This window comes from Chlamydotis macqueenii, chromosome 7 (assembly GCF_036417535.1).
Source record: "Chlamydotis macqueenii isolate bChlMac1 chromosome 7, bChlMac1.mat, whole genome shotgun sequence".
Taxonomy (NCBI): domain Eukaryota; kingdom Metazoa; phylum Chordata; class Aves; order Otidiformes; family Otididae; genus Chlamydotis; species Chlamydotis macqueenii.
In genome coordinates, this window is record NC_141562.1 from 7,753,774 (window position 1) to 7,779,319 (window position 25,546).

The 25,546-nt window shown below is 41.9% G+C and overlaps 2 protein-coding genes, 1 long non-coding RNA gene and 1 other non-coding gene across 5 annotated transcripts in view; 2 read left to right on the forward strand and 2 right to left on the reverse strand.

Moving 5' to 3' along the window:
- The window catches only part of PARG (poly(ADP-ribose) glycohydrolase), a 72,500-nt gene extending 67,292 nt beyond the window's left edge, over positions 1-5,208 (reverse strand). For both annotated transcript variants that reach the window (XM_086751861.1, XM_086751860.1), the window contains exons 1-2: positions 4,915-5,208; positions 1,804-1,870 (exon numbers count right to left, since the gene is read on the reverse strand). In XM_086751861.1, the coding sequence (XP_086607987.1) occupies positions 1,804-1,870; positions 4,915-5,089 (242 nt within the window). In that variant the 5' untranslated portion in view covers positions 5,090-5,208. The remainder of the gene's footprint in view (positions 1-1,803; positions 1,871-4,914) is intronic.
- A 246-nt stretch (positions 5,209-5,454) lies between these two features.
- Positions 5,455-23,798, forward strand: TIMM23B (translocase of inner mitochondrial membrane 23 homolog B). Its single transcript, XM_086751871.1, has 7 exons — positions 5,455-5,610; positions 6,134-6,192; positions 9,346-9,439; positions 9,656-9,740; positions 12,135-12,193; positions 15,554-15,664; positions 23,143-23,798. The coding sequence occupies exons 1-7, from the start codon at positions 5,508-5,510 to the stop codon at positions 23,256-23,258; spliced, it is 627 nt and encodes a 208-aa protein (XP_086607997.1). The 5' UTR covers positions 5,455-5,507; the 3' UTR covers positions 23,259-23,798.
- On the reverse strand, positions 6,097-8,925 carry LOC147600038 (uncharacterized). Its single transcript, XR_015259031.1, has 2 exons — positions 8,750-8,925; positions 6,097-6,369 (listed from the first exon to the last, which is right to left on the reverse strand). It is a non-coding gene; the product is annotated as an uncharacterized LOC147600038 (long non-coding RNA).
- Positions 11,306-11,508, forward strand: LOC147600039 (small nucleolar RNA SNORA74). The gene has a single exon (XR_015259128.1). It is a non-coding gene; the product is annotated as a small nucleolar RNA SNORA74 (small nucleolar RNA).
- Positions 23,799-25,546: the final 1,748 nt, after the last annotated feature.

The window sequence follows — 25,546 nt, forward strand, 5'->3', positions numbered from 1 at the left end:
AGTCATTTCCACTTATATACTAATTTTTGTGTCAGTGCATTGACAAGAAAAACACTTAGAAGCCATATGAATATTTAAAAAGCCTGACTAGTCTTGGTGAATATACCACTCGGAACAATACCTTCTCCTGAATGCATTGTTACAACATTGTATATAGCCAACACCAACTAAGCTCACTAACCTCTGCATGTCTGGTCATCGCCCAGTTTCCCACCTACACTAAATAGGAAAATATACAATTATCATAAAATCCTAAATTCAGCAACTGGACATCTTAATAGATTCCTGAAGGTATTAATGTCCCCACGAATGATACCAGATACTCTTCTAAAAGAGCACTCTCAACAAAGAGATAGCATTCACATTTTCACCACTATAGAACAAAAAGAGAAAAAAAATGGGCTTGGAACAACGGATGACAGCTTGGAATTTCACCCATAGGAAGATTATTTGAAAGCAAAAGGATTTTAGAGGGTTTCATGTTATGATAACTTAATTCCCCATCTATGCATTTCAGTTCCTGCACTGAAAATTCTAATGAACAAAAATGAAGTTACGTAATTGCTGCATCTCAGTAAATTACTCTTTAAAGGTATTGACAATATCTGTTGTCAATTTGAGATGAGAAATCAAATCTAACACAGTGTTCAATTGAATTAAAATTATGTTAATTGCAATAGAAAGGCACACAAAGTGTTTACACAACTAACCTTCTGCTTAAAACGGACTTGGATGTAATCTGTCAGCAAGGCTGCAGGAGGGCATGTAAAAGCAATACTCTAAAGTGAATTGTTAAAAAAAAAAAAAAAGAAAAAAGAATCATTCCCTCCTTAAGCATCCTCCTAATATCTTTGCATTACTGCCAGCAATGAGCCCATGACTGAGCCATGTGTACTTCTATATTAACCATTTTCACAAGTTTTCCTAGCTTTTCTTGAATATTTTAGCACTGCTGTGGATTTCAGTTTCTAGTTGTTCATAAACATCAATGAAAAATAAATCACCACATTTACAATTGCAATTATGGAAAAGTAATATCTGATACTCCTCTGCACCAGACACTTAAACTCTTAGGAGTTTAGTTTTAGTGCTGCCTTGCAAACATTGCTCCTGACGTACATTAGCAGAAAATATCAAACTTTACCTGGCACCATTCAGCAGCAAAACTCTTATAAACATCTTTCACAGAATAACGTGAAGGCACATTTGAGCACCTGTAAATCCTGGTCCAAATTAAATCAAGTTGCATATGCTTATACTACAATCACAGTCCAATGAGACAAACCAAAACAGATTTTTTTCTGCAAATTAACAACAGAATTGTGAGTCAAATGCAGGATCATCAGCCAAAATCTGTAACGGCTATTGCCCCATGTTAAAAAAAAAAAAAAAAAAAGCAGTGCTGTTGGCTAAGGACATAGTCTGATGTTACAGCTAACTCAATCCAGTGGTTGGCTGCCACTGGAAGCAGCAGCCCCACTTTGCCTTCCCTTCCTGCAGGTTTCCATCTTTGTCTCAGCAGGAGCAAAAGTATTTATTCACCTAAACAGTGAGGTGCTTCAGAAAGCCAAGTTCGCAAAAAGTTTGGGTTTAGGGGTTAGAGGGGAGGGGGATTAGTTAGCTTTTTGTAGTGAAAGTCTGTCAGTTAGTTATACTCAGGAGGACGTGCCAAGGCAAGGAAAGCAGCAGAAACGGTGTTGCTTTTTCTTCCAGTAGCTAGCTGTACTGCCAACCTGCACTTTGAGTTCCCCACAGGCCCACTCAAAGAACGCAACTTTTGAATAGGTACGCTGTACATTTTACCTTTTGGACTCAGCTGTCTTGGGTCCTTTTTTCTCCAACCAAGTGGTAATCGTCCGCTGTTTACAAACTGAAAAAAAACCACAGTTCAGTACATTATTACATGAAACATGATAAAACTGCAACATGATTGCATATGAATAAGATAATAACCTCTGCTGTAGGGAGCACCCAGACACTACCACTATTAAAACTACATGTGACGCAATATTTAATTTGTATCAGTCAGCAGCTGTAGCTTCTGTAATAATCCTTATAAATATCAGGCTTGGTGTGTGGTGGTTTTTTTAAATCCAATGTTTTTGAAATACGGTTAGAAATACACGTGAACCTCTACATTAAAAACAAAAAAAAAGGGGCAACTTTAACTTTTCAGTTCTCATTATCACTTTTAATTATCACCACAGTGAGTCCTGAAAGACTTCTGCTGAATTTTGGAATGAAGAGGCAATATGATATAACTTTAAAAACACAAACAAACAAAATGAACAACTAGGCACCTTAGAAGACCCAGCTGAGAACCTTATTTGTATGTAGCATACCATGAAACATGAGACTTAATATTAATATTGTACACCTTAGAAGTGACAAATGCTGAGGAATTTTATTCCCCTCCGCTCATAAACAATTTGTAAAGCACATCAGTGCTTACTCCCCTAAACAGTAAAATGTGAAGGACATTTTTTTTTCAGATTTTCTACCAATGACACAGCCTCACTGCATGTGATCAGTCTTATCTCTGTGATACTGCAGTTCAGACAAGCTTTCAATACAACAGCTCCTCACAAACTAATTATGTAGAGACTTGAGGAAGGGAATAGGGAGAATAAACTCAGAGCAGTTATTTCACAACTGGAAAGTAATCTTCATTAGTATAAGAAGGGTTTTTTGGCTTCCTTTTGTTGTTGTTGTTTAAATGTAATTCCAATAATATGGCACTGGCTTCAGTTCCCTTTCTTTCCATTTGCCAAAAGAAGTTATTTACCTGCCACTGCTGACTGTGCAAGGTGGTTTACTCATTGCTTTCAACTAGGTAGGTAAAATTTGTAGTTCCCCTATTGCAACAGTATTTTTGCAGAACTTAAAAACCAGTACAACACATCTGTCTCTTCTGATTAATAGTCACTACTGAAAGACTAAGCATTTCACTGCAAATGGAGTTGTGTACCATAAGTAACTTAAGAGACATCGTTTCATAAATGCTTTCCCTAACATTCAAGGCCTTGAACACTTCTCCACAGCTGGTTATCAAATATCCTCATCCAAAGTACAGAATTTCTAGAATGAAAAAAAAGTAAATCTCCAGAAAATATTTAAAGTTCTTCTGAAACAGCACAAACAGTAGTGCAAAATTGCCACTGTGTGACTAGGTCACCAGGGACCATACAGCCAAGCTGTGTGTAGATTACAAGCACAAGAACACCTGTGTCACACTCAGCCACTGAATTTTTCAACACATGCTCAGCTTCACCCCACTCAGACAAAAACAACAGTTTGATGGATTTTATTAATTAAAGATTTTTATTTCTAAATATTCACTAAAACTGAAGTATATTAGTCATTCTGTTTACCAAATTTCACCTTGTTAAATTTGAAGTGTTAACTCAAATTGCTTACAGGGAAGGGGAAAGAAGCAGCCAGAAAAAAAAACCTGAAGAGACATGTTAAAACATGGGACAAATAAACCTCTTCAAAGGCAGCTGAGTACTTCTTGAGGTACAAACTTGCACTGAGGAAGGAATACTTATTCATTAGCACAGTAAACAGAAATACTAGCAGCAGCTGCATCAGAACAGAATGAAATGGCTTTTGTCTGAACTTTAACGACTGACTAGCCATTTAAGCTGTATAACCACATAACACACATCATTTTTCCTTAATACTAACATCATCTCTTTTTGCTACAGATAAGGAGACACACTGTAGGAGAGAACAAAAAGACAACACTCAGTGTAAACAATAAAGAACAAACTTGGGTGTAATTTTTTTTTAAGGGGTCTCTAAATTTTTGTTCAATATTCCCCAAATCATTCCCATAAAATAAACCATTCCTCAGAATCTACCACTGAGGAAAACAACTGAATTTTTAGAAGATTCTTATTTATCACTCCATAGGAGTCCACACATATAACTTCAAGCTATTATCTACTCAAAATTGCCTCTTAGTTACTGATTACTGAGATTTGTTGTCGTCATTTAACAGCGATAGCATATCTGGGGTTTTTTTTTTCCTTCCTTACATTCCTTTCCATTCCAGAAGTAGGTACTTTATTGTGCATTAAAATTATATTTGACACCATTAGCTCCGAATAATAACCTAAGGAAGCCACTGGGGAGCTTTTTCCATGCAGCTTTGTTACAGAGCAGGAGGAGCACTCCACAGGACCCGCAGCGCCCTAGGCCTGCGGCCACACGTTCATGCGGGTTTCTGTCCTTACCCTTAGCTCTCCCTGCCGCGACAGCCTGGCAAGACAGCCCCGCTGAACGTCACTTCTCTCACAGCAAGTATTTGTCCTCGCACGCAGGAAATGCACTACCTTTATTTAGCAGCTCACACCTCACTTGGATGGTTGCACTGGTACCGAAAGTTTGTAAAGAATCAGGCACAAAGCCAGGGTAACGATCCTGTACCCAAAGCCGTCTCCAAAAGGGAGCAAGGCGCACGGCCCCACACCTCCGGTACACGGGGACACGCTGGCTCCGGGAAGCCGAGTTAGAGACAATTTAAGCCGGACATCACAGGCCAGCTCCGGGGAGGCTACGTGCGCCGGCACAAGCCGCCTCTCGCCGTTTAACGCTGCCCTCCCTTCGGCCTATCACACCAACAGATCCAAAAAGTGACAGAGAGGGACTCCGCAAACCGGCGGAGCTCCCGGCCCGGCCGCCTCCCCCCGCCAAGCCCCCAGCGGGGTCGGGACGGGGCGGCGGGGGCCGCCGAGTAGTGCTCCGGCCCGGCTGCGGCAAGTACAGCGCTGCGCGGGCTTTGCAGGCAGAGCCGGCCCGTCCCGACGAAACTGCCCAAACCACCGAAGGATGGGGATAGACAGACCCCCGGCAAGGCCCCCTCCGCGCTCGCCCTGCCCCGGGCAGGGCGCAGCCCCGGCCGGTACAAACCTTTGTTCCCCACGGCGGTGGCGGGGCCGCCGTCACCGGAGCCGCTGCCCCCGGGCCCCTCCTGTCGGGGACCAAGCGGCGGCAGCGGCCGCTCTCCCTGGGAGCCGCCGCCGGGGCTGGCGGTGCTCGGCCGGGCTCTCTTCCGAGGTGGGTCCGGCCCGCAGCCCGCACTCATCCTCGGCGGGCCCGCCTCCGCCCGCCCAGCCCGCCTCAGCCGCGCGGGCCCGCCAGCGGCCGCCCGGGCCAGGCGGCAGCCGCCCCCCGGGGACGGCGCGACGATGCGGCGGCGGCGGCTGCGCCCCTCCGCATCCTCCGGCCCGCGACGCCGGGCTCGTTCCGCCGGCCGGTCCCTCGGCGGGAGGCGCGGAAAGAGCGGTGCGGCCGGAGCCGAGCCGCGTCCAACGAGGGGGTCCGGCGGCTGCCGCGGCTCGCAGCAAAATGGCTCCCCGCCCGCCTCGCCCCTCTCACCATGGCGACCGCGCTCCGCCCCCCCGGCAGCGTGCGCGGGGGCCGGAAAGCAGCGCAGCGCGCTTTACGGCGGCGCGCGGAAGTCGTACCTGCGGCGGCCGGCGGGCGCGGGGCCCGGCGGCGCCATGGAGGGCGGCGGCGGCGGCAACTCCAAGGGCACGGGCCTCGGCGGCCTGTTCGGCGCCGGCGGGGTCGGGTACTCCCACGCCGACCTGGCCGGGGTGCCACGTGAGTACCGGGGCGACCAGCGGGGCCTGCGGTGGCGCCGGCCCTCGGCCCAGGTGGCCGGACTGCGTGGGCAGGGCCGGGCCGGGCCGGGCCGAGCCGGGCGGCCGGTCGGTCCCTGCGGGCCCCGGGGGCGGCGCCGCCGCTGTCGGAAATGAACATGGCGCGGCCTCGGGAAAGGGGCTGGGGCTCCGCCGGCCGCCGCGCCCGCGGGAAGCCGAGGCACGGCGTGGCCTCCGGCCGCCCCGGCCGGGGGTGGGAACGGGGAGGGAGGCAGCTTCCGCTGCGGCCGGTCCCTCGGCGCTGGCCGCGTGTTGCGGACAGACCGTGCCCCCCGTGCGGCTCCTGTAGCGCTTCCCGAAAACCGGGACCGCCGCTCGGTGCCATCTTTCAACCGGTTACACAACTTAATGGCAGAATTTTCGCTGCTTCCGCACACGAGGTCCACCCCCTTTTGACCTACTGGACGTGAAATTGTTGCTAAGAAAATCGGTACTAAAGTATTCTATTTTTTTTTTTCTTTCAGTGACTGGAATGAGTCCCTTGTCCCCATATTTAAACCTGGACCCCAAGTACCTAGTGCAGGTGAGAAAGCAGCTTGTTTTTGTCATGTTGAGCTCATTTCTATTGTTCATATGGTCAAATGTGAAGACCTCAAAATTCCTGTGGTGCGGTGTGTACTGAAGTCTTGAAATGATGAACAGTTGAAAGGGAATTTTTTTTCAGTATTGCTCCTAATAAACATTTGCAGTGCTGTGGCATCTAGAAGAAGAAAACCAGTTTTAATGTAGAGGTTAAGTAAGACTGTTGTGTCAATATAAGTCTGCTGCTATTGAAAAGAAGTCTCCTCCCTACTCTAAGGCATACAGCCTCAATGCACCCTTGCACCAGTTCTGACGTTTGTCACTCCTTTCACTGAACCCCTTCAATCGGTAAGAGCAGCCAGAAACTCTCCACTCTTGATGAATTAGCTTTCTGTACTACGATGCGTTGAATCAGTTTACAAAGGTGCTCAGCCAAGCTGCAGACCTGATACAGGGTTTGTCATCGTATGTGCTGTCATCACTGCAGCAGCAAATTTCACACCGTGTTCTTTGTGTCATTTCCCAGATGAAGTGAGACCATCATAAAGTAGGGCTTTCAGTTTTATTCTACGGAATGATGTAGCTATCATACATGCACAGCTTGATATTAGTTAACATAGCTTGATGGCACATAGGCCACCATAAGGAAAATAAAATAATTTAAAATTCTGTTTTCCTTTTTCAGCAAGATTAACTATAGCTGAAAAGATTTAAGTTAGTCCAATAAGGATGCAAGTCTTAATAATTTTATTTAGTTAATATTTTCTATATATTTTTTGATATATGGCTTATATTATCTGAGAACATTAAATTTTGCGGAAGTGGCACTGAATGTCAGCCATGGTCCAGTGGCTGCTAATCTGTGTGCCTTGTTGCATGGTACACTTGGTCACTGCTTCTTCTGTAAGTGGAGAGCACTGAATGCAGTTCCAGGGGCTGTTTTTTCTATTTCTCTCTCACCAGAAGCCGCTGTAGTAAAGATTACAATGTAACATTCCCATAATGGTAGAAAACAAGGGTTATACCTCTATCTGAGGTGAATTCGCTGGCATCGTTATCTTGCCTGCTATTGTTGAGTGGTTGAAAAAAGTGCTGAGGGATTATTTAGACTTCTTCCAAAACTACTCTGTAAAGTTGTCTTGTTTAGTTAGTACAGCATGTCTGGGAATGTGCTGGTGTTTAAAGTGGTATAACAGAGTTTTTGGAACAAAATGTGTGCATACTAAACAGATTTTTTTTTTTTTTAAAAAAAAAAAAGCTTACTTTAAAAGAAAAGAAGGTATTGGCACTAGTGTCCTGAATAACTTATAAAACAGTTCTGAAAATACCTGTTGATGTAACACTAGGGACTATGGTTTGTGTTGTAACACTTTACTGCTCTTTATGTTTAGCACTAGCAAGTACATTGAAGTAAAAGGGAATTCCATTTAAATATGATAAAAAAAACCCAAACTTTTTTACTTGGAAAAGCTGTCTAGACCAGCTTATGGGGTTCTCCATCCTTGGAGATGCACAAAACCTGGGTACGGCCTTGAGCTACCAGCACTAGCTGACCCTGCTTTGAGCAAAGGAGTTGCAGTAAACAGCCTCCACAGGTCCCTTGCAACCTTAACCATTCTGCAATTCTAAAAATTCAAGAAAAGACGTAGCTAGTATTTTAAAAATACAAGAACTTTAATTATTAGTCTTTAAAATTGATTTCTCTGTGAAGGTCTGTGAGGAGGGGTGAGGGTCTCTATATTGGAAGACTATCTATTTGCTTTCAGAGCGCAGAGAGAAAGTGCGCCTTATTGTTGCGAATGTTACATCTGGATCCTGGCCTTCCCATTACAACAAACGCTACGGTGCTAGTCGTGACTTCAGAACGCACTTTCTTTGTTAGTCCATTAGCGCATGCACAAACCACTGTGTTTGCTGCAACACTTGTTACCTTCAGCAGGTATCCGTTACAAAATAGCATGCCAACCTTTGACACAAACCTAGAGGGTGGGCTCCCTAGGTGGTTGTCTCTAGAGAAACATAGAGGTTACAGTGGTTCATCTTGACTTTTTGGACAATAGTGAAAACTGTAAGAAACTGCTAACTAGTAAACACACTGAATTTCTCCAAATGCCCAGTTACAGGGAAGACAGGAACAGAATTAGGTTCAGTTTATTGATGAAGTATTCATGGTTTTAGAAGTTGTATATTTTTTAATGGATTGCCATCCACGTTTAGTGCCAAGTATGGACTAAGAAAATGCTTTAGAACACAGTTTTTGGAGCCTGCAGTTGTTGCAGTCACATATTAGTTAAATGGAGGGTAGATAATACTATGACTGGAAAGCACAGAAATATAAAGAGATCTGACAACTTTAGCACGTTATCAACACGTGTGCATTTTGTCAGTGTCTCATATTGAAAAAAAGTGCTTTGGCCCACCTTATCTCTACCCGTATGCTGGTTCTTAGCCCATTTCTCTGGCTTTTTAGACCAATCTAATTTATGGGAACACAACCCTGTCCCTACGGGAGAAAGATGCACAAGTAAAAAAAACTCCCAACCTTGCATATTTCATACCTGATCATCACTAGTTTTGAATGTATTCCTTGCTTTTTTCGTGTCTTCGAAATAGGTCACTTATTTCAGACCAAGGAAATACTTCTTTCATTACAAAGTTAGTTTTTCCTTAGCATCAGAGTAGTGGGAAACCTTAATGCATTACTGCATCAGTATAGGTTGCTCAGTGAGGACACAGTGCTGTGTAATCAGACAACAGGAATGTTTTTAGAGGGTGGTGAGTCTTGTATTGCTTGCTGCAAGATAAAATAAATAATTAAGCAAATAGTGATTTAAAAAGAAAAAAAAAAAAACAAACCAACAGCACACAGAATACAAGTTCCTTGGCTGCCTGATGTAGTTTAGAAAAAGTTAGGACAGCTAGAAAAAAAAGCTGTCCTAGTTTATCTTTTTGAAGTATTTTTTCATTCTTAAAGTATACACATAGTGTATTCCATCTCTGTGCTACTGTAGACAACAGTTTTCCAGAAGAATTGGTTGTATCTTTTTTCTTCCGTTCATTGTGTGGATTAAAGAAAAAAATTAATATGGCCTACATTTGGAAGCAGGTACACTTGGAAAATACAAAAGTGTGTGTTTGTTCTGTTTTTCCCCAGGATACAGATGAGTTTATCTTGCCCACAGGAGCCAACAAAACTCGAGGCAGGTTTGAGCTGGCCTTTTTTACCATTGGAGGATGTTGTATGACAGGTAGGTGGTTTGTGCTTTTCCCAGCTGTCCAGGTAACACCTATGTGCTGCAGTAATTGACAAGATTGGAAATGTCACCCTCTGCAACCTAGTCTTACAAAAACAGCTATTGGACTTCAGTCTGTATGCTGAAGTCTTTTCTCAGTATTTACTTCTAGTATTGTTCTTTTTGTTCCTTTTTCTTCTTAACAAGTAATAACTGATTTATGCTAACTAGGGGCAGCATTTGGTGCACTGAATGGTTTGCGACTTGGCTTGAAGGAGACACAGAATATGGCATGGTCAAAACCTAGAAATGTACAGTAAGTGTTTAATCTCAAATAAAAAGTACATCTCAGTGACAGATTTGTTTCTTCCAGATTAAACAATGTTAGATCTGAATATACTGCAAAAATAAATATATTTTTGTGTTTTTAGTGGGGACAAATGAGAGTCAGTGTTTGTCTTCATCAAGTTATGAAATGTTTTTAGTTATAACAACGTTCAGTTCAAGCTTTTTGCTTTTCATTGAGTGACAATTGGTATGTCCTCTGGCTTACCGTGAGAATTAAAGAATAAACTACTAGTTTGATATTTACTGAAAATCTACTTCAAAGTCAAAACAGCGGTTTTATATGTTGAAGTATTCCCAGAAGCAGCACAATTTGGTTTGAGCTGGTTTTTTTTGCTGTGACTTATCTGAGAGCAAGTTCTCTCTTCTTTCCCAAACTTTCCAAAACCAGGAAGAGACTAAAATGCAGGAGCTGGGCCTGCCTGGATTTGCATTAGGGATAACATAGGTGCGTGCTGGTGAGCAAGTGTGGCATGGTGGAAGTTGTTCTGGATTACAGTGTCCACAAACACCCATGGCACTCCCATGTTTTCACCTTACCTTATTGTTTGAATGAATGCAATAAAGACAGGAACGCTTTTTTTTTTCCTGCAGCATGCTTCTCCTTCTAGAATTATTGGTGGTTCACACATAACTATAGAAAACGACAGTGCCTATGAAGGAGACATAGGAAAACAGAGGAGTGAAATAACTGGAGGAAATAATTTTCACACTCTCAGAATACTTTGGAAAAAGAAAATTTTAGAGGAGGAATTTAGTATTTCCTAGTGCAGTTTATACTGGCTCTGCTCCTTTTAAAATATTGTTTCTATATTTTTCATCTTCTTCTTTACCATATCTAGAATTAAAGATAGAACCAAAATATTTCCTACTATAATTATGACTCTTTCATAACGTTTTAGATGAACAGAATATTGTGGTTTATGTATTTCGAATGAGCAGAGTCAGACAAAAACGAGTTATTAAGTGCAAAGTTTGATGGGTCGAGCCCAGCAGGTGGCAGTCAGTGCACACGCTGCTCTTAGTCCTTGTCCTTCAAGGGAAAAGGCCTGTTGAAGGTCATCACCTTGAAATGGTGTAGTAAGTTCCTTCCGTATCTTCCTAATCAGATGCAAGGAGGAGACTTGCCTAGCTAGATTTCCTTCAAATTTATCTTAATGTACACAGATACTTTTTAAAAAAATTAGTTTGAATTTTGCTGTTAATCCAGTGTCATCAAATATGTCACAGTATGTCATGGTTATTAAAATCACACATTTTCTCATCAATTCTGAGTTGATATAATGTTAACAAAATGGGGGTGAGGGTTGTAACTAGGGGGAGATTATCAATATCCTAGCCTCCTGGTGGTTTTTTTTTTTCTCTTGTTTCAAAATGAAATTATCCATTATTGCTTAGTTAATTACCTAACCATATTCAGTAATGATCTGTGTCTCCTAATCAAAATTATAAAAAAGGAAAAATAGTGGAAAATGAACTCAAATCAGAAGGAACATAACATGTGACTCTCCCATTGGTTTAAGTGATAAAATGAGTTCCAGTGGTAGTCAGCTGTCCAGAGCAGTACTGTCTCTGTGATAGTGTTACACTGCTGGGAGATAAAGATCAGTCATTTCTTCTGGCTGCTGTTGTCGCTGTTCTGGAGACAGCTGATGCCAAAAAGAAGTGGTATTGTGCTTCCCTGAGAGCGCACTAAAGATTTGCTTTGCCTCCTTAGTGCTAGTCTGGAAGCATACATACAGAAATACTCAGGATACTTTACTTTTGTTGAGTGCTAAGTTTGACAAATCAAACTGCAATAGATTTCATCTTTTCTTCCTGACTTGCTTTAGTTTAAACTTGCTTTTAATACCCACGCCATTTGTTCAGGCATCACCGTGCTCTGACACATGCTCCCTGTCTTGCTTGCACCTTCTAGTAGAACATTTGAGCTTTCTTGGAGCTCTTCTACCCAGTTAAGTCAGCATAAGTGTGTCAGTCATTCTCAGTAGCTATGACTTGTTGCCACGTAAGGAACATTTATCAGCTAGGATTAGAAAGTCATTTGAAGGGAAGAGATTGGGTTCTTGCTAAGGTGCAAGTAAGACTTGAAAAAGAGAGAGATTTTCTTAGGACTCGACAGGACTAAATACTTGCCTTTGTTATTGCCTGCATTACTATTTTTAGTGTGCGTGATAGAGGAAATTATGTATTACCAAGCTGCCTGCTTTTCCTCACCCTTTTGTTTTGAAGGGCTTTTGGTTCATTATTCCAGTTCTATTAATCAAATGTATAGTGTAAACACATTACACCTACTATCATAATCACTGCCTTAATGTAAACACAGAGCACTGAAGGTTTTAATAACTTTTTAACTCCTTCATAGAATTCTAAATATGGTGACAAGGCAAGGAGCATTATGGGCTAACACACTGGGATCTCTGGGTAAGTAAACTTCTTGTTTTGTAGGGGAAACAGTTTAAAGATGTAACTGTTTGATGCGAAAGTGTATTCTCTGAATTTTCATTATCAAATCCATCAGGAAAAACTGCAGGGTTTTTTTCTTTGGGACATGAGGGCATTTCAGTAGACATTGAAAAGGAAATTAAAGGCTAAAATAGGATTTGAAGCTTAAGTAGCCAAAAGCCTGTAATTAAAGCCCCAAATTTTTAGTAAATTACAGACAAGAACTCTAGCTATGGAATAACTAAAAATTACAGATAATGCATACTTGTGAATTGACTGGAATTTATTAACAATTTAAGGCAAAAATATAATTGAATACTTCACATATAGTTTTAGTAACCTAAGAACAAACTCAGTGGTCATGTTAGCAACTGCTTGACATCTGTTTCCAGTTAAAGAGTCAACAAAATGTTTATCTGTAGAGGAAATGTGATAGTGACTACAAAGATTTGTCCTTTTGTGATGATAGCTTAGCTAGAAGAATCACATATGATGCCACTCACTTTAAATCTAGACGTTACTTATAACTAATACAGGGTAGAAAAGAGAAAATAAACTGATCAAAAGCCTGAGGTATGAGAAAGAAATTTCTGTGAACTGGGGGAGGGCAATAAAGTCATAGCAGTTGCCTCAGAAAAACTACTTCAGATGATTTTGTAGAAGTCAGTGGAATAACTAATGCCCTAGAGAATACAAGCTCTTTGGCTTCTCCCCAAAGTGCTCATGTACTTTAAAAGGAGAAATCCAACACTGATTAAATTATTTTGAAGATTAATGATAGAAGTTATTGTCCCACAAAGTGGTAATAGAAGAGGAATTAGCAATATTTAAAACAGAGATGACATCGTGTTATAACCCAGTCTATGTGTCTTTGGATTTTGACAAATGCATCAAAGCGCATGCTAAGCTGCATTTGTTACATTTTGTTTCAGTCTTATTACTAAAGAGTAGATCAGCTTGCCATTCAACTGAGACGTCAGCTTTTGAGGCAGGCGGAATATAGAGGCCCTGGTTAGAGATGGGATGCTGAACTACCATGAGAATAGCACTTGCATATTGCCTAGTGAGTTTTACAGTGGGATGTTTGTTTTGGTTTTTTTTTGGTTGTTTGTTGATTTTTTTTTTATTTTGTATTCCAAATCTAATCAAAACATTTCTGAAAACTGAGATGCAGGCACACTGCAGTTCAAGGTTCCAGGTGAAGTGACACATTAACAGGTTTTTTCAGCTGTGTTTGAAGAAAGATTACTCAAGAAAATGTTTGTGCATTCCAGTAACAAATTGTTATTTTTCTTATAAATTATGGCCTCCTCAGTCACAGAGTTAGGCAAAACTTGATATTTTGGGATTTGGTATAGCTCTGCTTTGTCCTAGGTACCAGAGAAGTTGCTTTCAAGGAACTGAAGTTTTTGCATCTTGTTTCACTTGTGCAGCATTTCTGTACCTTGAAGATTTCTTTGGTCACTACTGACAATTTTTATAGAATCATAGAATGGTTTGGGTTGGAAGGGACCTTTAAAGGCCATCTAGTCCAACCCCTCTGCAAGGAGCAGGGACATCTCCAACCAGATCATGTTGCTCAGAGCCCTGTCCAACCTGGCCTTGAACATTTCCAGGGGTGGGGCATCCACCACCACTCTGGACAGCCTGTGCCAGTGTTCGGCCACCCTAATTGTAAACAATTTCTTCCTTATATCTACCTCCTTCTGTTTTAAAACCATTACCCCTTGTCCTATCACAACAGGCACTACTAAAAAGTTAGACTGTCTTTCTTGTAGGCCACCTTTAGGTACTGGCAGGCCACTATAAGGTCTTCCTGGAGCCTTCTCTTCTCCAGGCTGAACAGCCCCAGCTCTCTCAGCCTGTGCTCATAGGAGAGGTGCTCCCAGCCCTCTTATCTTCATGGCCCTCCTCTGGACTTGCTCCAACTGGTCCATGCCCTTCTTATGTTGGGGGCTCCACAGAGCTCAACACAGTACTCCAGGTGGGGTCTCATGAGAGCAGAGTAGAAAGGGAGAATCACCTCTCTCGACCTGCTGGCCACACTTCTTTTGATGCAGCCTAGGATGTGGTTGGCTTTCGGGGCTGCAAGTGTGCATTGCTGGCTCATGTTGAACTCTTCATCCACTGGTACCCCCAGGTCCTTCTCCTCAGGGTTGCTCTCAACCCATTCCCTGCCCAGCCTGTATTTGTGCCTGGGATTGCCCCAACCCACATGCAGGACCTTGCGCTTGGCCTTGTTGAACTTCTTGAGGTTTGCGTGGGCCCACCTCTCCAGCCTGTCAAGGTCATTCTGTTCCTGAACAGAGGTAGCAACATCAGTGTTAAACTGTTTGGTAAGATGTTGAGTTCAGCTTTTCCCTCCCCTCACTGTTAATACTACGTGCTAGTAAGACAAGGTAAATACCATTGCCTGTGCTGAATGGAGAAAGATGCTACCGTTCAATTCATCAACATTAGTATGGTTGCTTATGAAGGATTTACATACTTTTTAGCAGAAGTAAAGATTTCACATTCTTGGAGGATGAGGGGTTCATGAAGTGGCATGGTGTCTTTATCGTGAAATACGATTATTCATGAGGGGTGAGGATGGGGGTGCCTTCTCCCTTCATCAAAATACATAGATGTTATATGCATCCATACTAAAAGCCCATGCATTTGTCTTTCTAAATCTTGCCAGGACAGTCCGTAAAGTTCTCCCAAAGCAAAAGGCCTTTTGGGGACCAGCTTTTCATATGCAGGCAGAGGCAAAGCAGCTCTAAGTGTCAAATCCCAAGTAGTCCAATGGTCATTTAAGGGAAATGTAGCCCGTCGTACTCCAGCCCTTGACAACATGATCTGAATGCCGCACTTAACTTGCATTTCATCTCAGTCACATGTGGGCAACAATTTTCTCTGCTACCTAGGAAGCGTTGCTGAGTTTAGTTTCATGCCATCCACAGAAGACAGTATAAAGCCTGCGAGTACAAAGCTAAACTCTCAAAATTTTTTAAAAATTAATTTGAACTAGCAAAATGGGCTTAAACTTCAATCAGTGCTTTAGGTCACATATCTATCATGTTTTCAGGCAGTACTAGATGTCATGAAGAATGCTACTTTGTAACCAAACTATAGCTGTAGGAAAAAAAAAAAAATCTGTAAAACAAATAGATCTGGGAAAAAAAACCACCAAAGAAGATTTGTCAGAGGATTCCCCTCCTTTAAATAAACAGAAAATCTGTGCTTCAGAAGCTCAAATCTAAATGTCAGTGCTCTACACTAAGCCTGGATTTTAAGCCTTGTGTCTCAGAGAATGGGAGTTTTAACTTGAAATTTTTTTAATATGGTTTTCTTTCACAGCTCTACTTTACAGTGCGTTCGGAGTAGTCATTGAAAAAACACGAGGTGCAGAAGATGACCTGAACACCATAGCTGCTGGAACCTTGACAGGAATGCTGTACAAAAGCACTGGTATAGTAGCAAAATGTTTCTAGTTTTCCTCCTCTTGTACTTTATCCTAGTTATTAGGATCCTCATTACTTTTACTAAATACTGTCCTACTCTGAAAATTGGCAGCGAAATGGTACACTAGGAACCTAAGACCTATTAGTTCAGTATCCCCGAAGCCACACATTGTTTTTCACACAGCTAAGACTACTTAAGGAAAACTTGCAGTTAAAAAAAAAAAGTCCAGTTGAATTGAATTGGATTCTTTCCAAATTGTACAGGACTAGCAATAATCTTGAGCGCCAAATTATGTCTGTTGTACATATATACTGAATAAACACTCAAACGTTTACTCTGTTTTATAGTGAGATTGTATAAAATACATACCCAGCTCCTCCTTAGCCGTGTTTTTTTGGGTATAGCAGGAATAAAACCAGTAGTTTCTCCAGTCCCTGAGTGGATGCAGGCAAATGGGAACTACGTTCCAGAGTGAAAGGGGGCAGGGAGAGGAGAGGAATACACAGAACACAGCTTGACTGCATCAAGGTGAAACTTCTTACAAGTGATTCATATGATACTACCTGGAACTGAAAAAAAAAACCCTGCCAGATTACCAAAACAGCTGGATAGAGTAGCAGTAGACACATCTAATGTTTTCTGTAGGAAGTTACTAAGAAGGAGAACTGCCATCTTACACAGCAGCAGAATTTTCCCCCTTACCTTTCAGAAGTATAGAGCTAGCATTATGTGTATTTTTTTTTTTTTGGCATAGTGCAACAATAGCTAGCTACTTCAGTCGCGTGCACAGTCATCTGACACTACAAAAAAAATCTTCTTACCAGAACACAGTGGGACTTTTGTTTTGTAACATAAGATCTACTGAGCTAATAGTAGCACTGGTAAACGTAAATATAGACAGTAAGTGTACATGCATTACAGTATTGTATTTCAAGTACGTGTCATATATATGAACTGTAGTGCACAGAAACTCAAAAGAAATACATTTTTTACCATACGCAGGAAATGTGAGTGGTGCAGTTGACATTAAAGGTCAAGGATTAGTTCTGGAAGTGAAAAAGAAGGTAGAGATCTGTTTGAAGAATTTAATTTCCAATCTTGGTTTCCTTTTTCTCATTCCTGCTCTGTCCCTCTTGCTGCTTCTCCCATGCTTCCTCTCCTGTCACCTTATGCCAGAATACCTTTCCTAATTCTGTATGGTAAAGCTTCCCTCTAAGTTATGCCTTTACTAGCATCAATATACATTTACCTAAAAAACTTTGAATATTTAAACCATGTGCAAGTGATCAGTTCACATCTGTGACATATATCAAGATTGTAATAATTTTCTGTGCTACACAGAATGCCATGTTGTGTTGGCATTAAAAAAAAATGAAAATTTGAAAGCTGTCAGGGACATTTGTGTTATAAATCCCTGTATTTTAGTGTCAGCTGGAAGCTCCCACAAACATGCCATTTCAAATTAAGGCTGTTCTGTAATCCAGAAAGGATGGATATAAAGTTGGAAGCAGTGCTGTTCAAACACTCAGATTTCCCACTTCCATCGTTTCTGTTTTGTACAGAGATCAGGAACATATTTAAGAATAAATTGTTTTCTTTAGCAGGTTTTTATTATGAATTTCTGGTTCATGTTTAAACATAGCACTAGTGGAAGAATGACCATCAGCAGCCCTGCTGCACTGGAAAATACTTTTGTGTATACTACAGAGCCTAGATTGAATTTCTGAAACAAATTAAGCCTTTGCTGAGGGGGATAAGTGGGCAGGAAAAAAAATATTAGGAAGACTTTTTGAAGGCTGAGACTTGTTGCCCCAAACTGGTCCCAGTTTTCACAATTTGTCCTTGTAGAGGTGTTAATCATTACCAAAATGCCAGCAGTCAAACAAAAAAAGGCTTTCCAGAATACCCACGTTCTAAAGCCATTGGGTTGTGAGCAGTTTTGTGCAAGGCTACTTAACACACAGCTTGTAGGTGAGAAGATTAAAGAGTGTTGAAAAGTCTGCAAGTAAGGACTGTGGAAGTTCAGCCCTCCTGTGTTCACTGGAAGTAGCATTAGTCACTGGAAGTGCCCTGTTGTAAGTGACTAAAGCAGTTAAGTCCCCAAGACTTCTGGTGGTCCTCCTTGGAATGAGTCAGATACTGTCAACGTGCCATTATAAATCAAGTGTCAGCTAGAATCCGTCTCAGCATACTGCCTGGCTTAAGTTAACAGATACTGAATTAGGTTGAAAGTAAGACTGGTTTGAAACAGCATACTAGTTGATCCCTTTGACCAAAGTGATCTCTAACTTTCACATTTATTTGAAATTAAATTTAGTACCAAGATTACTTACTGGATTTTAGCCCAAATGTAGCAATGTGAATACAGTATTAACTTGTTACACTAGACTTGCAACTATGAGCTCACAACTTAGTACGTTCTGGGTAGAAGCTGAGTGATAGATGAAAGAAAACCCTTTGTGTTCCTTTGCCAGTGGCATATGTAGAAGTGTTCTTGCAACCTCTGAGTTTTACTAAAAGGGAGTCCGCTATCCTAAGTCCAAGAGGATGGCTTGCCCGTTAGTAAGATATTATTCTTCAATTTCAAGCAAAGACAGAAATTAAGATCTGTTATGCCAAGTTTTTTTCTGATAAATGTTACAAAGCACAAATACTGGCATATCTTAAAACAAATATTTAGCCCTCTTGCATGCATTTTCAGCCTCTCTTCTAAATCAAATGTCTTGTCATAATTGGATTAAGTCTCTGAAAGTAGTACAGAAATCAAAAGGTGATTATCACTGTGCACTGCTATTCCTTCCTGCCATGAAAATGCACGTGGTTCCGGTTATCACGTCACAAAGGTACAGCTGACTGAGAATCTTACACTCCTCCTCAAGCAGGCAGGATTGATCACTGAGGAAAAAAGATACTAAGCTAGATGGGACTTTGGTCTGACCCAATGTGACAGCCATTAATTTCTCATTGAAATTCCTGACAGAGACTTCAGTAAGCAAAAAAGTTAAATAACCTTTACCTCTTATCTGAGGGTTACACAGGTTGTGGATGTTCTTTTTCTTAGATTTTTTTTTTTTTTAACCCTCTTGAGGTTAGGGTAAACAGGAACAAAAAGAAATGCTTTGTACAAACTGAATTATTTTGTTTGCTGTACTTCTGTGCAGTAGGAACCCAATACCAGACAGAACATCTCATGCCTTTTGCACAACAGATGTTACATAATTTGGTATAAAATAGTGTGCTTCTGAAAAGAAGGGAGTTGCATGCTAGCAATAGGTGAAGGGAGTAGCTGTCATTTTAAGACCTGAGAACACAACCCTGGAAAGTCAATATGTTATGAATTAAGAAGGGCTAAATGTTTTATTGCTAGCAGTGAAGTCTGGCCAGAGCTAAAGAGTTGTGTGACATTCAGCAAGTAGGAGTTCAGAGCAGTTCTGTTATCTAACTACTTTTTGAGCTATAAAAGCCTCTTCCATTTGGGCTTAATCTGTGTTTTTCTTTGGGCCAGACTTTCTTGTTTCTATTTGGTGGAGAGGGGGGAAAGAGGAGGTTTTTTGCGGACTGCTGCAAGTATGGCCCTGGGATATCTCTCTTTTCAGCATTATTTGGAGAAAAGCAAGTAAAGGATTTGCTTTTGAACTTTAAAGTTCAGGGCTCTCAGGCATTTTAGAAATTAAAAACCTCTTAAAACCTGCTTTGAACATAGCAAGTCTATAGGACTAATAATCAAATGGTGGTTAGTGAAAGGATTTTGCTTCAGGTCTAAATTAAGGAAGAGATAAGGGCAAAGTACAAGCAGGCACTACAGGCAGTAGCTTGTTGAGGCTTTCTTGGTTACTTGAGGGCTAATGTCTAAGAATACGTGTGGCCACTGAGAGCAGTGCTGGTTCTGCCAGCTCTGCTGAGCAGAAACAGTGAACAAAGTTCTCAGTGCTGCAGCAATTTGCGGGGTCCTTGCTGCCATTTACAGTAAAGTAGTCCGTCAGTCAGATGCTGCTGCTTTCACTCAATGAGAAAACAGGGAATTTTAATAATGCTTGCAAAGTAATTTCAACAGCTTTAATACTTCTAAACTTGTAAATTAAATTCTAAATTTTTACTGGTTTTCTAATTTAGCCTTCACACACAGCACAGTAACTACAGGAAAATTTTCCCTATTTCAAGCTTTGTTGTTTCTGTATTTTAAAGTCATAGAATCTTAAGGGTGGAAGAGACGTTCAGGTAACACATTCTGAAAATAGCAACAGTAAGGTCCTAAGAGGAAGGTTTTGCCCCCATGTTATGCAATATAGATAATGGTTTTACCTACTGTATGAGTCGAATTTAGTGTAGGAGTGGGTCATGCCATGAAGAAATGCAAAGCTGCACTATTAGAATGCTGTGTGTCATTGTAGCATACTCTGAAACCTATTTTAAATTAATAGAAGGGGGACAGTGGTCTATGGTGGAGGGGTGCAGCAGCTAAAGCCAGAGACCTAAATTCTCATTTAGAGAGCATGAGATGTATCTTTGGAAACCCATAGCAGTTCTCAACTATTGTGCAAGTTGCCTGGTCTCAAAATACCTGCTTTCAGAAATGTCCGTCAGCTGGAACTTCACCTTATCTTACTCAGGCATGCAAGATTAGACGCTTACGACCATGTTTCTAGCAGGGTTTGTCAAGGCAGGCTTGGTATCAGAGGCTTGCAGAGAGTGATTGCAGAGGAGGGGTGGGAACATGTTCTGTCGTGCAAACACAGCTGGAATGGGGGTGGAGAATTTATTTTTTTTTTTTACAAGGTAATCTTCTCTGAGGGCTCAACATTTCCTGCCTAGCAACTGGGTTGCATTCTTCAGTGCATTATTGTTTGAAGTCTGCCACAGACCTGAGGGTATTTAGTCAAATGCAAATCTAACCAGTTAGGGAAAGGAAAGTTTTCTTTCTCTTTTTTGTAATTACTGTGGACAGTTGAGAAACCAGGTCCAACTGCTACAAAACAAACTACTGGTAAAATTTTGTAGCAGAAGGATAGGGTACCTGGTAAGAAAAGTTCATTGCATGTTTTCTTCTTGGATTTTTTCTCAGCAATGCACCTATACCAACTGCGCACATTTAGTTCCCATTCATGAAACAGACTTCCACTGAAACCTTTTCTTCAGCAAAGTCTCTAAGTTGTCTGCAAGACATACAGACTGCTTTAGGACCTGTGGCTGACACTTTGTAAGTGGATTCAGAGCTGCCATCCTCACCTGCCTGACCTCAGCATATGAAAATATTAACTTTTTTTTGTGCTAGGAGCAGTACATCTTAGCAGCACTAAGTCCACATGGATGCTAGTAAGTGGCTCAGCTATCCAAATTAAAGAAAATATATTTTTTTCTACAATTCTGACTTCACAGAATCTGGAACCAGGCTCTATTAGCCTTCAACCTACCAATAGGATTTTAAGGAGAAAGGAGAGGAATTGAACTTAGAGGCTGAGGGAAGAGTCTACAGGAATAGTCATAGCTCTGTACTGCATTTCGTTCTATGAGGATGTTCCACATTTCATGCCTTTCCCTGTACACACCAGTGATTAGGAGCCCTCTTTGAAGGTTTCTTCTGTGAGCAATTGCTTCCTAATATGAGCAGCAGAAAAATCAGGCTCTCTAATGATTTATTCATTTTTCCCAAAAGTAACAAGGAGTTAGTATTTTTACAGATTATCTCAAATATTTGTTTTGCACAAAGTGTCCTTTAAATTTCACCTGGGCCATTGTGCCAGAAGCTGCTTGCACATGGTTAGTTCTGTGTACTCAGCTGCAACCCCTTCATGTGAAAAGCTTTTTGTACAATAAATTCAGGATGAATTGTCAGAAATAGAAGTCTACACTTGCGTTCCTAAATCCTGATTTAGGCATGTAGGTACATAAACAGTACAGCTTTCCTGAGAGCTGTTCTCAACAGTTAGGGCAGTGAACTGAGGCTTATATCCCCAAAAAACTCTGGAATCATCACAGCTAATCTGGCAATGAAATTTCTAGAAACTGTAACTAGACATGACCTCTGGTACCGAGTCCAACTGCTGCTATCACTTGTGCAGCGTCTTGGTTTCATTACATGCCTGGCCAGGTTTAACAGCTTCAATGAAATCCGTTTAATCTTGGAGCACAAGTAATGCAGTCTCAGTCTAGCTGACGCCAACAGCTTCTTGCCCCACTACAAGCCTAAATGCAAGCCTGAGACAATTTTATGACTCATAATGGGAGGAAAAAAAAAAAATAAATCACTGATTACTGACATGCATTTCTTTTCAAGTTTGAGGAACCCGAATTCCACTTCGGTTTTACCAATAAAGCCGGCAGGTTTTATCTAGCTGTAAGCAGAAACTGGCCTTGTTCTAGATACTGTACACATTATCTAACTTTCTTCAGCTGGGATTGATAAACATTGCAGAATCAAACTCAGTGAAGTTTTCCCTGTGTGGAGGGTCATACTCTTAGGTGTTCCTGTGCACTTGTAGTGCATTCTGGGAGCTTTACCAAAGCACTTTTTCCTCTTGAGAAACAGAAACATTCTGCTGTTCAGTAAAAGCAACAGAAACCTCTACTTCTGCCCCTGTACACCACAACCCTCCCATGGGTGGAATGGAGTTGATGCCGTCCGACTCCTAGCTCCAGCCAGGCACTACGGCTGTCAGTAGGAACCAAACTTGGCCTGGATTTTTACCTTCACAACTTGTAGCAGCATCAAGTCTTGAGTGAGAAGTTTTAGAAGTTTTTGTTTTTAATTGCCTATGTGACTCAACTTTTTCCATTGAAAGATGATAATTTTGAAGATTAATAATAGTAAGAATAAAGAAAGTTGTTCAGTATATGCCCTGGTGAATTCTTCTCATTTGATCCTTTCATCTACTTTTAATTTTTTTTTTTAAAGGTTTTGAAATTCCAGAGACACAAAAGCGGGGATAAGTTCTGAATGATGGCCCTCATGAATCTCTAGTACCCAAGTTCACGTCCACATCAGCTGCTGTTGTGTTCACTTATTTCCCTCCTGTCCTTTCTACTTCCCTCCAAACCTAGCTACCATAACTGACAAACATGATTATTATTCCTCATCTGAAGTCCTAAATGGAGGAGTTCTTAAAGCAGGAAGGGATCATATCTGTCTGTAAACAGCTGTGTTAAGACCAGGTGCAATAGATAAAGTAGGACTTGGGAAAAGCCAGCTTTGCTTGGAGTGTTCTGTAGTGGTTCATTCAGGCAGTAGTGCTAACAGTTTGAGGGGAAGTCATACCAGCAGAATTAGTGCCAGAGTCCGGCGTTACCTGGCCGGAGGCTTGAGGGAAGGGTAGAATTAGCACAGGTACCATTTCTGGAAAGTCACTCAAAAAAAAAAAAAAAAAAAGCTACTTCATTAAGATGCCTCTGGATTTGGACAGCTTGGAAGTTGCTGCAGCTAACTGTTTCCTTGGATGTAACTTTAATGGGTTGTAACTTGTTTGTTTTGGTTTTGGTTTTTTTTTCAGGTGGAATGCGTGGGGTAGCACGAGGTGGTATTGCAGGTCTGACGCTCACTGGCCTCTACGCTCTCTATAACAACTGGGAGCACATGAAAGGCTCCCTAGCCCGGCAGTCCCTCTGAGCAGGGCAGCCAGCGCTGGACGGAGGACACACTTGCATAGTCACCAATCAAATCAGTTGCGAGATCTGTCTGATGCCCCTTCCTATTTTATTTACAATTAGTGTGAAACTGAAGGAAGCTATGCTGGGAGGAACCTCTTGACACCATGTAGCTGGACTGGCCCTTTCCTTCCCGCCAGCCGTTCTCTGGAGAGGCAGCAATATTTGTTGGACCTGCAAGTGAGCAGAGTGGCCACCAAGACGGAGTCTCCCTGACACGCTCACCGCGCCTAGCCCTGGGCCAAAGCTACGAGGCATGCTCAAGTCCCATAGCTGTACCTGCTGCGCTACCAAGTTTGTTTGGTTGCGTGTACTACAGCGGCAGCGCTGCGTAATAAAGTCTGTGCGCGCAGAGCTATTCGCTGCAGTCTTTCCACGTGCATCGCCTGGCCAGCCGGCAAGAGCCTGAGGTAGCAACCAGCACAGGGCAAGGCTTGTTATTCTGGCAGCGCAGGGTAAACTGTAAAAAGGGACATCATTAATAAAAAGGGTGGTACTTACACCATGCTGTTTCTATGCTTTGCTGTTCCTACTACTGATACAAGAAAGATGTGCTGCATCCAGTCACTCTTACTTATAGTTTTGGTTTGAAGGACCGATGCGATAAAATCCTGGGGTAGGTAGTGGGTGAGAGGAAGTCAGCTAACAGGCTGATTGTCTCCTGATGTGAGGCATAGCAGGGCCTGACTCCACTGCCTTCTTTGCTTTAATAACTAAGGAACTGGTTGTTTCTGGATAAGGTACAGTTGCTGTTGCAGCACAGCTGCCATTGGATTATCAAAACACTTGGATGCTCCAGGATCTTGGAGCTTGTTTAGCCAACAGCGAGGAACAAAGCAGTATAAATACTCTTGTAATTGCCTATTACAGTATTTACAATTAGTAGCTTTTTCCCCCGACTAATGCTTGTAGGTTATTGGTAGAATGAAAATGTGATGAACCTACACCTTCTCCAGTGTTAAGCCACATACCAAGCATTGTTTGCAGATAAATTGCAAGAAATCAGTCAGCTGTGGATTAGTTCAGTAATTAGTTATTAATAGCAGCTTGTTCCTTCACTTTTAAAAGAACTAAGCAGGTAAACAGGTCTGAGACAGCGTGAATGCAGGGCAAGGGAAAAACAAGAAACTTACTCCTCAGCAGGCCACTCAATGCAAAATAAGTTTACTTCAAGTTCTTCCTTTTGAAACAACTCTGATAATTATGTTGCACCCAACAAAAGAAAAGCAACAAAAAAGCAGTAGAGGGAAAGTGGTAGCTCTTACCTTCCTCTGAGAAGAAATGCAGTTTTGCTGAGGAGCCTCTCTAGGAGGAGATGACCCTGGAGACTAGCCTTTTATAGAGCAAGTGCTCTAGCTAACGAGCCTTCACAGTTGAACTCAATTAGCTCTGCTTGGATACCAGGTCAAATGATGCTGCATGTCAGCACTGAACTAGAGGTACCACAAAGGAAAGAAAACAGGGCTTTTCTTGCCTGCTTTTAAATGCTGTTTCTTGTTACGCCTTATGTTCCAACAGCTTTTAGTGGGCTGTGTATTACTGTTGTGGAGTGAGAGCTGGACCTTCTAGCCTGCATTGTTCAAGGGCTGTGCCACCAAAGGAACTGTCCTACCCACAGGCTGCAGAAAGGTGACGTAGGCACCAGCTGCGCAGTGCTATTGGTAGGACATCAGGAAAATGCCTGCACTTTGTTCCTGAGCTGCTTTTTCTCTCCCCATTGGCATCACTGAGTTCCTCCCCACCCATGTTCCTTGGTCACCGCTAATAGGACTTAGACTTTTGCACACTTGGCAGTGCTGGATGAAAGACTGATAGGTGCTTTGGGGGCTGATGGGGGGCTAGGGTTACTTTCTAGGTGTCAGGAACTTTGCAATGTATTTTTTAGGTTTTCTAGAGACTTTTTCAGGACTGAAGTATGGCTCAGGAGCTCTCTGCATCTAATTGAAGTGGGAAAGCTATGAAGCTTAACAAACGTTCCTCCTTCAGGTGTGCTGGAGATGATGTAGGGACAAGCTTTTCTAAGTTGGAAACTGCCACAACCTTAAGACTAGGCTGGCTCTTGAGACAGCTTAGCATGTTATCTTCCGCAATAACCTCGTTTCCCGGAATTGCTTGCCTCAGAGGCAGAGCTGGGTGCAATTTTTCTGAACCAGCTGTGTTTCTAGGGCTGTTAAAAGCTTTGGTTCATAACCTGTTTGTGTATGGAGTGATCCATAGCTTGAGCTATGAAATACAGCTAGCATGGAAGCA

Coding starts and splice junctions, on each gene's coding strand:
- TIMM23B (XM_086751871.1), top strand. CDS start 5,508: ATGGAGGGCGGCGGCGGCGGCAACTCCAAGGGCACGGGCCTCGGCGGC. Junction 9,440..9,655: donor TGGAGGATGTTGTATGACAG/GTAGGTGGTTTG, acceptor TATGCTAACTAG/GGGCAGCATTTGGTGCACTG. Junction 15,665..23,142: donor AATGCTGTACAAAAGCACTG/GTATAGTAGCAA, acceptor TTTTTTTTTCAG/GTGGAATGCGTGGGGTAGCA.